We start from the raw sequence: 14605 nt of genomic DNA on the forward strand, positions 1-14605 counted from the left end.
GAACAGAATAAGAAAATGTCATTGTAGATTTTGTAAGCTTTGATATCAAATATAAATATCCCCCATTTTCCTCATTTCTTGTGGGCATGCATGAAAAATAGACTACAGTATATAAGGGGAATGTGATGTTAGTTTTAAAGTGTGGAAGGGGGTGGGTATGAATATCCCAAAAATTTATACTTTCATGTAGATGGTCATTATCACTTTCTCATAAAGTTTATGTGCCTCACAACTGCCTTCAATATGAGTACAGATAAAGCCTAAGCCCTATAAACCAGGGAATTGTTCCTAATTGTTTCCTGCTATAACATTGCTCTGTAGACTGTAGTGAGATCAGAGAGAAAATGTTTTTCAGATATTTTCTGGAGGGTTGTTTTGGTAATATGCCTACAGGATCATGTGGTCATCTACATCCTGTTGAATTTTGACATTTACCCCAGAAAAATGAAAGGAAATGTCTTCTGAGTATTGTTCAGGACATAGAATTGAAATCGGAAGTGACAGACCATTCTTCATATCCTCTAGTAAGTAAATAGAACAAAAGCTAGTTTATATTGAATAATAATTCACCTACCAAAAAAAAATATTTGAGTATTTTCCTTGTAGTTCGATAGTGGATTTCAAGGTTTGGAAACGGCTAAGTACAATTTATATGAAAAAAATATTGTTTTAGAATATAGGCCTATATGTACAAGCAGGCCATATAAGTCTATAGCCCTAGATATACCCGGGGGGTGTTTCACAAAGATTTAAGTTTGACTAAGAGTCGCACTTAAATACCGAGTTGCGTACGGTATGAAAGGCTTGACCGCATTGGTCAGATGGTGTCATGAGGACGCGCACTAATGCGTATCTATCAATAAGATCGCGCGTTGCATATCATATACGCGTCGGCATTTAAGTGCGACTTAAGTCATGCTTAAATCTTTGTGAAACGCCCCCCAGGTTTAGACATTAACCAGACAGGCCATATAGGGGCAAAATGTATCAATTCACAACATGGAGTAACAGTTTCACCCATGTTCCCAAGAAATATAAAAATATACACATTTTATTACAATGTCACCCCCCCTATGCACCTATGCAGTATCATTCTTTGTAACATTATAGTAGACCCTTACCTTCATACAGACCTACTCTGCAGGAAATATTTTCTCTATATTGGACCATATCACAAGATCTGGAACCAAGACTAGGCCATCTTTTGATGACCTCTGTAGAAATTGTAGAGGGACCCCAGAGGTCCAGAACGTGACCCCGTAGTACCATCAAGAAGAAGCGCATAGCCATGCCCTCTGCCACGAACTAAAGTACCCACAATCTGTCGACCTCTACTGCATCAACTCCCAGAGTGCCTCCCATCTCATTCAGGCCACATCCACCAGTCAGTCAGGGCCATATGATACTATTTTACTTTACAAGTGGGCAATAGTTATTGCTATATACTTGTTTATTGAGTGAGTGGGATATATGCCTTGATGCTCCCGGGAGGCGGAAAAGTAGGTTGGCCAAACTTTAGGAAAATTTTTCATCTGCTACTTCTTTGTCTCTACCATTTAAGAACAATTTTTTTTAAAGATGGGTCTACAGTATCAGTTTCTTCGTTTGCTTGGAGGTGCATGTAATGTACGTGTATGCTAAGAATAAGGTTGTCATTTCTGTAAGTCTACAAGCGTGTAGTCCCACTTGTAGCTTAACTGAAATTTCAAATGTTATGTGTAGGCCTCCATGTATGGTGTACTACTGAAGTCTATAGTGGTGATGAAATTACAGCTATTTGCATTCCCTGTAATATTTAACCACTTGAGTTATTTTTAGTTGAATGCTATTGTTTATAGTAAACATTGAGAAATGTGACTGATTACAGATGCGCCAATGGATACACTGGCAAACAATATACTTTTCAAGTTGGGCCTGCTAAATAGGCTTATATGTTCCAGAAAAAGGCTGATATTACTTTACATTCTACAGAAAGATAATAGAACTACATGTACCTTTATTAAGTTGTTGATATTATAGTAACTTGATACCCTCATCCCCCTTCTCTTATGACAAAAATACATGTAAAACACATGTTTTGATATAATCTCCCTTTTCTGCAAAATTCCAGCATTACCGGAACTACTTCCATGGACCCTCCATCTCTTCCCTACTCCCCTGCACTCTGATGGGTTAGCCCTGTATAAACAAGCTCATTATTTATGCACACCTGTCTGGCGCACGACCAGCTGTGCTCCCATTGGTCACTTGTGTCTTCTCTCATGCATTATGCATGAGTGGGTATTGTAAAACTTTGGTGGTAGTGTTGACCTTTCTTCTGAGGTAATCATAGTGCTACTCTTTTCTTGGATCTGTTCCCCTCTCTCTCTCTCTCTCTTTCTGAGTGTGTCTTTGGGTATTGGAATTCCTCCAACACAGTGGCACCTGCAGCCATCTGCAGAACAGAACTTACTTAGGAAGTGGTCTAGAGGTCGAAGGTCGGCGTTAGTTTGAACATAAACATAGGGCTGTGTGCCTGATTTCTTTTTTTTTCTCCAGCTCCATCACCCCACCCCTCCAGTGTTTGTTCTTGAACTTACAGTGATTTAGTGCAGGGATGGATGAGCACAAATTGCTGTGTGCTCATAGGCTTGGAAAATTCAATGTGCAAAGAAAGACAGGTTCTTCAGAAATATGGCAGTCATAATAAATACTTTTTAAAACTGAAAGAAAAGAATAAGCCTATTAAAATGCTATAAGGTGATACTCCGGTGTTATATGTGGACGATTTGGAAATTCATTGATTTAAGTTACTATGCCTATTTTATGAACATTGAATAGAATATTTATCAAAAAGAAGGTTATAAGAACTTTGAGGTTCTCACCATCTGATAATCATAAAACTATAAAACTGAAATACTCACCATTGATCAAAATGGTAGCATTTCTGAGTAAGAATTATGACAAAAAATATTTTTTTTTAGAACACACAACAGGTAACCTAGTGCTAAATATACATATCTTTCTGATCTTGGCTATGTTTCACACTAAAAAAAATCAATAAAACCAGTAGGCAGTAACAGTTAGGCCTACTTTTAGAGAATGAATTGAAAAAGCTATTGATTTTGAAGCTCCAAACCTACTGTGTGGATCATAAACTACCCATGTTCAAATGCACATAACAAGATGTGCATGGATATACTTGGCTCTCCAAGCAGACTTATCCCTCTCTTTTTGCCATTCTCCTTTTCTCTTTATCTCTCTCTCCCTCTCTTTCTCTTTTGTTGAGCATTTGTTGGTTCAGCGCATGCATGACAATAGCTTTGGAGCTGGTAGGCTATTGTTGCTCCAACCATGGTTTTTAGTTCCTCTATGTAAGTCCTCCCAGGATGATTTCGCCATCCCTACCTCTGTTTATAGCAGAGGTCATATGAGTATCTTCCTTTTCCCAGTTTTTCCACAAAACAAAACAATCTTTCTAAATACATTATTGTTCCCATCTCACTGGTGACGTTGACATTCCACACAGTCCTGTCTTTCATTTCTCTTGTGCCATAGACCTACAAATATATTTTCTACTTCTGTCAAATTCTTTCAGAGTCTGCATTTTTTTTCAATACTCATTATTATATGCCTAATAAGAACTCATTTAACAATGGATCCATTTATTGCATGTTAATTCTTTAACCAAGTGAATTCCATATTTTGTCTTGGTTGATTTGCCACATCATATGAATTATTAAATGGGTAATATGGTGTTTAAAACACTTCCTCTTTTTGGCTTTTTTCACACCAAAGTTGATACTGCGTTTTGAAAAGACTTTCCAAGCCCATGGTCATGACTGGGTATAGATGACACCACTGCATAGTTTAAGGATACGACTTATTCTTCTGCTTCAAGAAGAACCGTCGTTTCCCACGCTACCAATATCGAAGTATCCCTGACAGAATACACCACGTTCTGTGTTATCTTGATAAACATTGTTCTCCTTTTAAATGGGAATAATTGGAGTGGAACGTGTTGCTAAGAAAGAAATTGATTTGGGTCCTTTTTTGGAGAGTGAAAAGGTGTTTGTTAAGTCGCAAAATATTAAGATGATATGGATCTAGGTGTTTGATAACTGCCACTGATAAATTCACAGAAGCATTGTAGCCAATCTTTTGTAAACGGTGAATTGATATTCATGTCAAGGCAACAGAAAGGGAATATCGTCATAATTGATTTATTTAATCAATCATACATATTTCTTTCTATCTGAATCGTAGTCTGGGCTGAGTTTTTTGGATACAGTTTCTTCTTTCGAATTTTTGCATAGGCCCATATCTTTCAATTAAGTTTCATCATGTTGAATTGATTCAATAAATGATCATGTATCTGGTTTCTTGGATTGTGAGATTTTAATATTTTTTTTCATTCTTTGAGGAATCCCTATGTATTTCATAGAATGACACATTCCCTAATTAAAAGGGAACTCTGCACACTTCTGCGGTTCTGTTACACTGTAAAAACTGTGGTGTTAAACTGACACCAATTGGTGTTAATAGAGGACCACACCCTGAGGTGTTAAAATTACACCCTAGAGATTGAACATAACACCAAAGAGTGTAAATGTAACAACCAAAGGTGTTTTAATAACACCTATAGGTGTAAAACTAACACCACCAATTTAACACCGGTGTAAAATTACTGGTGTGGTCCTCTATGAACACCGGTTAACACCACAGTTTTTGCTGTGTACAAGTTCGCACAAACGGGATTGAATATCCATACAAGATGAAGGGGTTTTGCATTCTACATGCACAATGCACATAGGCATGATACAAGGTTGAATATGAATAAAGGCCCTGCATTTATCTGTACTAAGAATATCAATTCAAATTAGAAATGAGGGACGGGTGAGGCTAAGACATTGATCACATGTTTCTAATATTAATGCTATGCTTGAAGTTTGTGATTACAAATCCTCGTGATGCAGGAAACAATTGAACCTGTTTCTACCCAGCAATTATAATTGCAATCAACTTTAGCTGGAGGCAGAGAACTTTTCCTTTTCCCTAGGTGTGTTTATCCCTATGCTTCACCATGTGCCAAAATTACTTCCACCTTTAGAAATACAATCATTCTCTACCTTATTTACTATTATTTGCTGAAGCTGTGTGAAAGGATTTGTTGCAATAGATGATTTCCAGATGGGGTAATTTGGGGTCATTGACTTCTTTCTTTCTTTGGTAAAACCTGGAAATGGTGATTTATCTTTAGGGGATGTTTGGATTATTTTAGCAGTAAGTGCTCAAAGTATTCTTCTGTAATTCCAAACTTACAGAACATGGATAGGTTTTATTTCTGCGTGTATACATGTAGATTGAATCTTAAATATAGCTATTGCTTTATCCATATTTCTGCAATTGTCATCTGTGATTGATATTTTGAAAAATGACTGAGTCAGTTGCTTTGTGGTTGTATACTTGTTATTTTTATAAAGCTTATTAAAATTCTTCATGCAAAGTTTCAAGGTTTATCCCTTTCGAGATATCACACAGAAGTTATGACGGAAAAAATATTGGGTTTTACCCAACAATGATGTTTCTTAATCATGTAACGCCAAGATGCATTACATGGATAACCGTAGAATGATCTTGAGAGTCATGTTTTCTTAATAAAGCAGTACTTCTTTCTCATTGCAGTTGTGAAAGGACCCACGTAGGGGACCGGTGCCAGTTCGAGAACCCTTGCTACCATGCAGAAATCTGCCAAAACGATGGTGAATGCGAAGTCCGGTTCAACAGCGACGGGAGCAATCCGTATTTCCACTGCAATTGTCCTCTGGGGTACGAACTGAGTCTTTGCGAAGGCGAAGTGGACAATGTGTGTAAGCTTGAGGAACCTTGCCAGAACGGCGGTACTTGCCGCCTCACCACGTCGCTCTGGGACTACGAATGCTACTGCACACCAGCTAATACAGGTTCGGATTTTTGTTTTAAATTTTGGAGTCTGTGAATGACTTTTTTGTGTTGTAGAGATTATCAAAAGCTATTACAGCATTCTTAATTGGTGATTGTAACAGCGATTCTCAAAGGTGGTTCGTCAGGGCTTTTACACCGAAAAAGTGATATTGGTAAATTAATGAATTGATGGATGAAGGTGGGAATGAATGAATGAATGAAAGAAAGAAAGAAAGAAAGAATGAAAGAAAGAAAGAAAGAAAGAATGAAAATGCAATAAAAATAATGATTTATAAATAATGATCATAATTATATGAAACAATTTTTTAGAGAGATAAATGGGTGCATATGAATGAGAAGATGAAAAGGATACTCTCAAGATACTAATGAACAAGCAAGTATTTGAAATTGAATAAACCTAAAGTATTTGACGTTTTACATTGATTAAAGTAAAATTAATGAATAGGTATTATGTGAAGTTATGATATCTGCATCTTGGTTTTTAACACTAAAGTCATCTTTTGACCTCCACAGGTGAAAATTGCACAGATGACAATCACTGTGTAAGTAACCCGTGTCTGAATGGAGCCGTTTGCACATCGTCCAGTGATGGCTACTCCTGTGAGTGCGCACAAGGTAAGGATGATTCTTTTGTTCATTTTTCCTCAGTGTCCTCAGCAGGTGAAATACCTTACTCTGCCGGGATTACACTTTGATGTAATGATTGAAATACAAAACTTTGTGCAGCGCTTTATCCATATGTGTTTGAGCACTGCATAATAATGATATAGTGATAATGCAGTTCTTATTTTTGTATAGCGAGTGTCACATAATGACATATCATGATCCCTATGCACTTCCAAAGGACTTGGATACTCATATAGAGATTCATCTGATTGGGAGGAATCGATTCCAACAAATTTTCATCTTTCCACAATCAATTTGGTTGTTACCTTGTGAACTTTCGCCTACTCGTGCTGCAGGCTTCTTCAGACTAGCGCTGACTCAACATAGAGGGGGTAGTATCGGCAGCATTCCCATTCTCACTGAGTTCCGCGCTGCTGATGCTACCCCATCTATGTCGAGTCAGAATTTGTCTGAAGAAGCCTGAAGAAGGAGTAGGCAAAAGCTCACCAGGTAAAAACCTATTTTATTGTGGAAAGATGAAAATTTGTAGGGACTTAGATACTATTACCCTGGGTCTTTGTGTGCGTAAACTCAATAAGGTGCTTTAGTATTTCATCGAGATAATCAGTGAAGCTCAAATACACCCCTTTTGTGTTTTCTCGGACAGGATTCCAGGGTGACACATGCAATAATGACATCAACGAATGCACAAGACCGAATGGTCCCACGGTCTGCTACAACGGTGGGACGTGCTTTAACCAGTACGGGGGGTTCCGGTGCGAGTGCCCTTTGGGATTCACGGGAGACCAGTGTGAGCTGACATACGAGCCATGCTCGCCAGACCCGTGTAGGAACGGAGGTCAGTGCGCCTCAACTGGACCGTACACCTTTACATGTACCTGCCAAAATGGTAAGTCTTCTTGGTTTGTATTTACTGGTGACACAGCAGTTGCTCCTGCAACACTGCTCCAGGCTTAATTTTATCTAAGATGTAGGGTTAGGGTTGCAATAGGGGTTATGTTAGGTTTAGGGTAGCAGGGTTTAGTGCTAACCCAGGGTTGAAGTTGGTCACTTGATTAGTGCAAATATCATGGAACTGCATTCACTTGGTCTAACAAGCAATTGGTCCTCTTTCTCAGCTATTCAAAATTTGATTTCAAATACCCCAGGAACTCAAATTTGGTTTCCTGACAAGTTGGTCTAATTGCTGCTATCTACACAGTGGGGGTGGTGTAAGTCCGCTTTGCCCAATTCACATTTAGTCTTGTACTCACTTGGTTTACATTCCACCAGCTCTACCTATTAATTTTTAAAACTTTTTCCTTGGAAATTTGGTTCATAGACAGTTCATCTAACCATGTAGACGATGCTTGGTAGACAAACTGGTTGTAAACAAATTCGAAAACAATTTGTGGTGAGAAAAAAAGAATGTAGATGAAGTAGGATTCCAAGATTTGTGGAAAATCTATATTTGCCTTTGAGTACATGTATGTTACAGCCTGTAGATAATTTAACCTGAAAACTATCAAATCTTTTCATTGTTATGTTTCAGATAAGAAATTTGAACATGTTTTCTGCCTATTTACACTTCACTTTCTCCCCTTTTGTTGTAGGGTTTACGGGAGTAACGTGTGAATCTAACCTGAATGACTGCACCCAACATCAATGCTTGAATGGCGGGACATGCATCGATGGAGTCAATGACTACACATGTTCTTGTCTGAAAGAGTTCACAGGTAGGTCCGTCCATTCATTTCTGTAAAATTCTTCTCAATTTCCTTAGAAATTTTGTGAAGAGCGGATTTTGTGTGATATAAGTCCAAATATTGTTATTGTTATCATCGTTCATACATCATCTGGCAAAAAAACAAATATCATATCATTTTAAAAAATCATAATATTCTTATATAAGAATATTATATACATAAGTGAAAAAAATATATCTAAATATTTACATAGATTGCTAAAGTGCTAAAGTGCTAAAGTTAGTGAAATAATCATGTAAATCTAGGCATTTTTCTTTTCAGACCAGAAAATGCAAACTTGGCATTTACATCTTCCGAGTTGAATTTTGCCTACGTCGAACAGTTCTATTTTTGTTTCTTGATTGAATTATTCACTACAATGCCTACACTACACTGCAAATCATAGCATTTACCTGAGAGTCTAGGTTTGGAAGAGTGAAAAGCTGAACCTCTTAGCATGATGGTACAAGGTATTCCATACACCATATGAAATGTAACTATTTTGCAGGAGATACTTTCTCAGGCAAAATATCGTAGCTCTTTGATCATGTTGTTTTTCCTACTCATCCAATTTTGTGGTGTTAAGTATTTTCTGGCTCACTTGGTAGAATGTACAGGAAAAATGTTAAAGCTTTTTGTTCTTGATGTTTTTTCCTTCTCATTAAATCGGTCATTGTTGGCGGTGTAATATATTTTCTGGCTCACTCGGTAGAATGAAAATGATCTGTATGGAAGAAGAGAATGATTTGATTCAAATTTGTTTACATATTTATGATCACATTGTTTTCATGATCCTTCTTTCAGGTACCTATTGTGAGATGGATTTTGATGAATGTGATACTGCAGTTGATCCCTGTTTCAATGGTGGGACTTGCAGCAACACCTATGGTAACTTCTCCTGCATATGCGTCCGGGGATGGGAGGGGCAAACCTGCGAGATCAACAAAGACGATTGCACCCCTAACCCTTGCCAGTTTGAAGGGGAGTGCGAGGACAGAGTAGCATCGTTCAAGTGTACTTGCCCGCCCGGTCGTACAGGTAAGGCCTAGAGTACAATTCATTAGCAACGATGAATGACCTTTCTCTGTGTGTAGGTTGCTGGCAATGCACCTGAGAAGCATTTCGTATTGCGGATTCAGGGGATCTCACTTATTCTTCCCTCCACTTAATACATCATTATCGTGGATTTGTTTACTTCTCAACCCACAAGGAAAAGTAGACTTCTCATAATAAACATTGGTGATGCAAATATTATATAAACGTACATGTTGTTTTAGCCGGATAAGAATCCACAAACATTGAAATGCTTTGCTCGTCAGGTATGGGAATCCTGCACACCAAAATGTAGTTGTATTTTTACAGTAATAACCAGAATTGAAGTTTTGACACACTTGTAATCCACACCTAATCAGATAATAAATTAATGTAATTGATTGATGATTGTTTTCTGCCATGTAGGTCTTCTGTGCCATTTGGAGGATGCGTGCATGAGCAATCCATGCCACCACACTGCACAGTGCTCCACATCCGTGATGGATGGTTCCTTTATTTGCGATTGCGCCACCGGTTACCAGGGTTTCAATTGCTCAGAGGACATAGATGAATGCAGCCTTAGCATGGGTAGGTACACACCTTGCAATTTGTCTGCAACCCCATTTTGGAAGAAAATGTAGTCAAATTTGAATATTGAGACATGAAAAATCTAACTGTGAAGTTCTTAAAGGTCAAGTCCACCTCAGAAAAATGTTGATTTGAATCAACAGAGAAAAATCAGACAAGCACAATGCTGAAAATTTCATCAAAATCGAATGTAAAATAAGAAAGTTATGACATTTCAAAGTTTCGCTTATTTTCAACAAAATAGTTATATGAACGAGCCAGTTACATCAAAAATAGAGAGTCGATGATGTCACTCACTCACTATTTCTTTTGTTTTTTATTGTTTGAGTTGTTTTAAATTTCTTATTTTACATCCCATTTTGATGAAATTTTCAGTGTTATGTTTGTTGAATTTTTCTCTTTTTATTCAAATCAAGTTTTTGTTGGGGTGGACTTGTCCTTTAATCATTGTAGAAATACACATTTTCGAATATATATGACTATGCTGCCATTATTATCAGAATAAAAGCAAATTGATTATCTAGTCGTCATGATGTCATAACAATGGTACAATTGTTTCTGATTAAGAATTCTTATTATTCTTTGATGGATTCTCACCAAACACTCACTAATGCTTTTGTATTGTTGAATTGCTTTTATTAGAATCAGTTGTACAGGAGGGTAATTTCCCCTCAAGTTGAATCCAATATAATAATAATAATAATAATATAGGCTATTTATATTGCGCACATATCCACCTTGTTAGGTGCTCAAGGTGCTCCTATATTACCCGGCTAAGCTAGGTGTTCATAGCGCACACAGCTTTTTAAGGAATTACTTCCTACCGGTACCCATTTACCTCACCTGGGTTGAGTGCAGCACACCGTGGATCAGTTTCTTGCTGAAGGAAATTAAGCCATGGCTGGGATTCGAACCCACGACCCTCTGTTTCAAAGTCTGAAGACTAATCCACTGGGCCACAACTCTCCAATATGGCATCTGGAATCTTTTGTTTTTTTTTTGATGATCTGCAGATTCTATATGTCAGTCTGGTGGTACGTGTCAAAACTTTGATGGTGGGTGGAGTTGCTTATGCAGCTCTGGCTTTACTGGATCCCGCTGCGAAACGGATATTGACGAGTGTGACGACGACCCATGCTACAATGGAGGAACGTGCTTGAATAAAAGGGGTGGCTATGCGTGTATTTGTCTCACAGGTAATTTTGCTTTCAACCACACTTAACCGTCTGTATGATTTATAGCTCCATTTAGCTCCCTAAAGTTTTCATTTTTCTGCGATGCGGAAAGTGACACTATTTCACAGAATATTTCATGGAATTTCATGTAAACACAACTTTCCAGACAAAACAAATATATTTCCAAAATACAGTGAAAATGTGTGAAAATCATGTTAAAATCCAGTATAACAAAACCATGCCAAATAATATATACCAATCAAACATATTTGTTGTGTTTAGTATGTGTTCACAACTTTTTATATACAGACTACTGTGGGGTTATATTATCTGTTTTCGAAGACTTTCATTATTTACAATTGCATCTTTCATGCCAACCCACAACACAAAATAGGATAATTAGAACACCAAAGAACACAACATTTGGATTTCAGATATTGGAAAATTTGGGACATTCTTGACATTTGATTATAAAGCCAAGTATGCAGTAACTGAAAATGATACTGATATCCAGGGAGTATGGAGAATACTAGTGACTAGTGCCAGCTGCACAGAAACGTTTTTAGCCTAACAGAGCACTAACAGCAAGCCCAGTCACATCTTTCGGATTCTGAAGTCAAAACATTTATTTCAATGTGAAAGTAATGCATTGTTGTAACCTTAAGGCGTCGCTGCCACATTACCGGTTGTAACAGGGCCACTGTTAGCGCAGTGTTAGCACTGTTTCTGTGTGGTCAGTACAGGTATATAGTTTTAACCGGAACCCTCCAGGGGTGGAGCATAATGATATTTCAAACTTATGGCATGATACTTTTAACATATCAGGTGATATTGATGGTCATCTGTGCTTTATACAAATCTTCAAAATGAACCGCAAATCTTTGAGCAACATGCCATCTGAGTAATATCCAAAGTCATTCGTTCATTATGGCAATGATTGTAATCCTCTTTTCACCGTAGGCTTCACCGGCACTCTGTGTGAGACTGATATTAACGAATGCTCCAGCAATCCTTGTCTGAATGGGGCATCGTGCTTTGACATCACTGGAAGGTTTGAATGTGCATGCCTGGCTGGGTACACCGGGACCACTTGCCAGGTGAACATTGACGACTGTCAATCGTCGCCCTGCGAGAACGGCGGAACCTGCATCGATGGGGTCAATCAGTTCACTTGTCTGTGCGAGACAGGTGAGTACCATTCTTAGACCCGCATTCTAAAGTCGGGTTTGACTTAGACCAAAGACCTGCCAACCAGTATGTTTTTGGCGTATCAAGTACGTTTTTGCAACCAAAATATGGCAGTACGTTTTTTCTTTAAAAAATATGTTTTTGTGAAAAAGTGAATTCCAAAAAATGTTGTTGTTTTATTTTTAAATCGTACTTTGAGAAAATCATCTTTATATGTCTCTATTTCATAAAACTTACACAAATTGGTTATTGGATGAATGTAATTTCAGCTAACTTTAGTTTTTCAATCATTTTGTTAAAACCAAGATGAGATATACACATATTCAATTTTTTTTTTCATTTTTGAAATAAACTTTTTTTTTGTCACAGAATACAATTTTTTTCATTCTAACTCTGTACTGAAATTATGAGAAGCTGAATGGTTTATGTTTATAAAGTCTACAAAGCAGTTGATCTACTTCTCAGGTAGTCTAACCCCATTTGGTGCACTCTCAATTTTGTCTTGATTGCCGCTTGGTCTACACCTACACTACATTTGGTCTAATACCCACCGAGTCTAATGCTGATTAAGTGTAATTTACAGTTGATCTAACTACCATGTCATATACTTATCTCTTTACCAAATGAATATTATATTTATAGCCTCTTCATATGAACATGTAGACTTATTGATGTTAGACCAAGTGGAATTAAGATGAAATGGGTGTAGCCTAAATCGAAATTGGCCAAACTGGTAAGTGGAGTAAGCGGCAATTAGTCGAGGGTTAGTAGAGACACTATTTGCTTTCTAGATTTCGGCCAGAAGGCTTGCATTTGAGTGGTTTATCCACCTAAATATCAAAACAACACCCACAAGAGGCATCGCTGATAGTTTACACTGTCTTTTGTATTTTTTTTAGGTTATGAAGGTCATCGATGCGAAATGGACAGTGATGAATGCGCAAGCAGGCCCTGTATGAATGGCGGAGTATGTGAAGATTTAATTGGATTTTACCAATGTAACTGCCCAGTCGGCACCTCAGGTTAGTCTTTGGCTCTTTCAGGTTGTTGATTTTTTTTTTGGTACTGTAGAATTGCATGTGTTGAATCTCTGGGCACCTCCAAAATCTGTTCACTTTAGCCGAAATTGGACTTGGAATATGTAAACACATGTTTTGCATATTCAGATTTGAAAAAAATGCTTAGACATAGGCGATTATTTAGCTTATGGATGGTTGACATATGCAGACTCTGCTGTATTTAGATGTATAGTAATGATAGAGGCTCTAATTGGATTATCTCATTTTATATAACTTTGAATTTGATTCTATAAGAATTCTTATGGTATTCTAGGTCCTGAATTATTTTCCATGATTATCGTAAGAATTACAAATTTGTCATGATACTTCACTGATGAATGTATATGAGTTTGAGTTGTAATATCATTGGAAAGATTTTCTTTCTCTTCAGTGTTAATGCACATTTTGAATTTCTGTAATTCCCCAGTTTTTTATCAAGTGATTTTATTGATCAGTAAATTCATTCATTTTCACACCTTTTGTCATGCAGGAGACAATTGTGAGTACAACCACTATGACTGCAGTTCCAACCCCTGCGTCAATGACGGCACATGTGTGGACGGCATCAATGAGTACACTTGTATGTGCCATGAAGGCTACAGAGGACTGAATTGTGAGGAGGATATCGATGACTGCGAGTCTCGCCCCTGTCACAACGGAGGTACATGCGTGGACGAAGTCAACGGGTATCACTGTCTATGTCCCGTTGGTTATCACGACCCCTTCTGCATGTCCGACATTAATGAGTGCTCCAGCAATCCTTGCGTTAATGGCGGATCCTGCCACGATGGCGTCAACGAATACAGCTGCGAATGTATGGCTGGGTACACCGGTACCCGGTGTACGGACGACTTTGACGAGTGCTCCTCCAACCCGTGCCAGCACGGTGGTACCTGCGACAATCGACATGCTTTCTATAACTGCACTTGCCAGGCAGGCTACACGGGCCTCAATTGCGAGGTGAACATTGACGACTGCGTCGACGAGCCCTGCCTGAACGGTGGCATTTGCATTGACGAGGTGAATTCTTTCCAGTGCGTGTGTCCGCAGACATTCGTAGGACTCCTTTGTGAGACGGAACGGTCGCCCTGCGAAGACAATCAGTGTCAGAATGGAGCTACTTGTGTGTACTCAGAAGACTATGCAGGATACTCTTGTAGATGCACCAGTGGTTTCCAAGGTAGGTTATTGATGCATTTGTACTTGTATCAAAAGAGGGACATTCCTCTGTCTATTGGGAATGAATTTATAATCTGCAAGATACGAGATG

At 38.1% G+C, this 14605-nt stretch overlaps 1 protein-coding gene across 1 annotated transcript in view; it reads left to right on the top strand.

The window, feature by feature from the left end:
• Positions 1-2914: 2914 nt before the first annotated feature.
• LOC447795 (notch) overlaps positions 2915-14605 on the top strand; it is a 30379-nt gene continuing 18688 nt past the window's right edge. The window contains exons 1-11 of the mRNA XM_041625881.1: positions 2915-2930; positions 5622-5942; positions 6457-6558; positions 7217-7459; positions 8163-8285; positions 9099-9332; positions 9753-9914; positions 10928-11110; positions 12050-12277; positions 13177-13299; positions 13826-14515. Coding sequence (XP_041481815.1) covers positions 2915-2930; positions 5622-5942; positions 6457-6558; positions 7217-7459; positions 8163-8285; positions 9099-9332; positions 9753-9914; positions 10928-11110; positions 12050-12277; positions 13177-13299; positions 13826-14515 — 2425 coding nt within the window. The remainder of the gene's footprint in view (positions 2931-5621; positions 5943-6456; positions 6559-7216; positions 7460-8162; positions 8286-9098; positions 9333-9752; positions 9915-10927; positions 11111-12049; positions 12278-13176; positions 13300-13825; positions 14516-14605) is intronic.

This window comes from Lytechinus variegatus, chromosome 15 (genome assembly GCF_018143015.1).
Source record: "Lytechinus variegatus isolate NC3 chromosome 15, Lvar_3.0, whole genome shotgun sequence".
In the NCBI taxonomy this organism is placed as follows: domain Eukaryota; kingdom Metazoa; phylum Echinodermata; class Echinoidea; order Temnopleuroida; family Toxopneustidae; genus Lytechinus; species Lytechinus variegatus.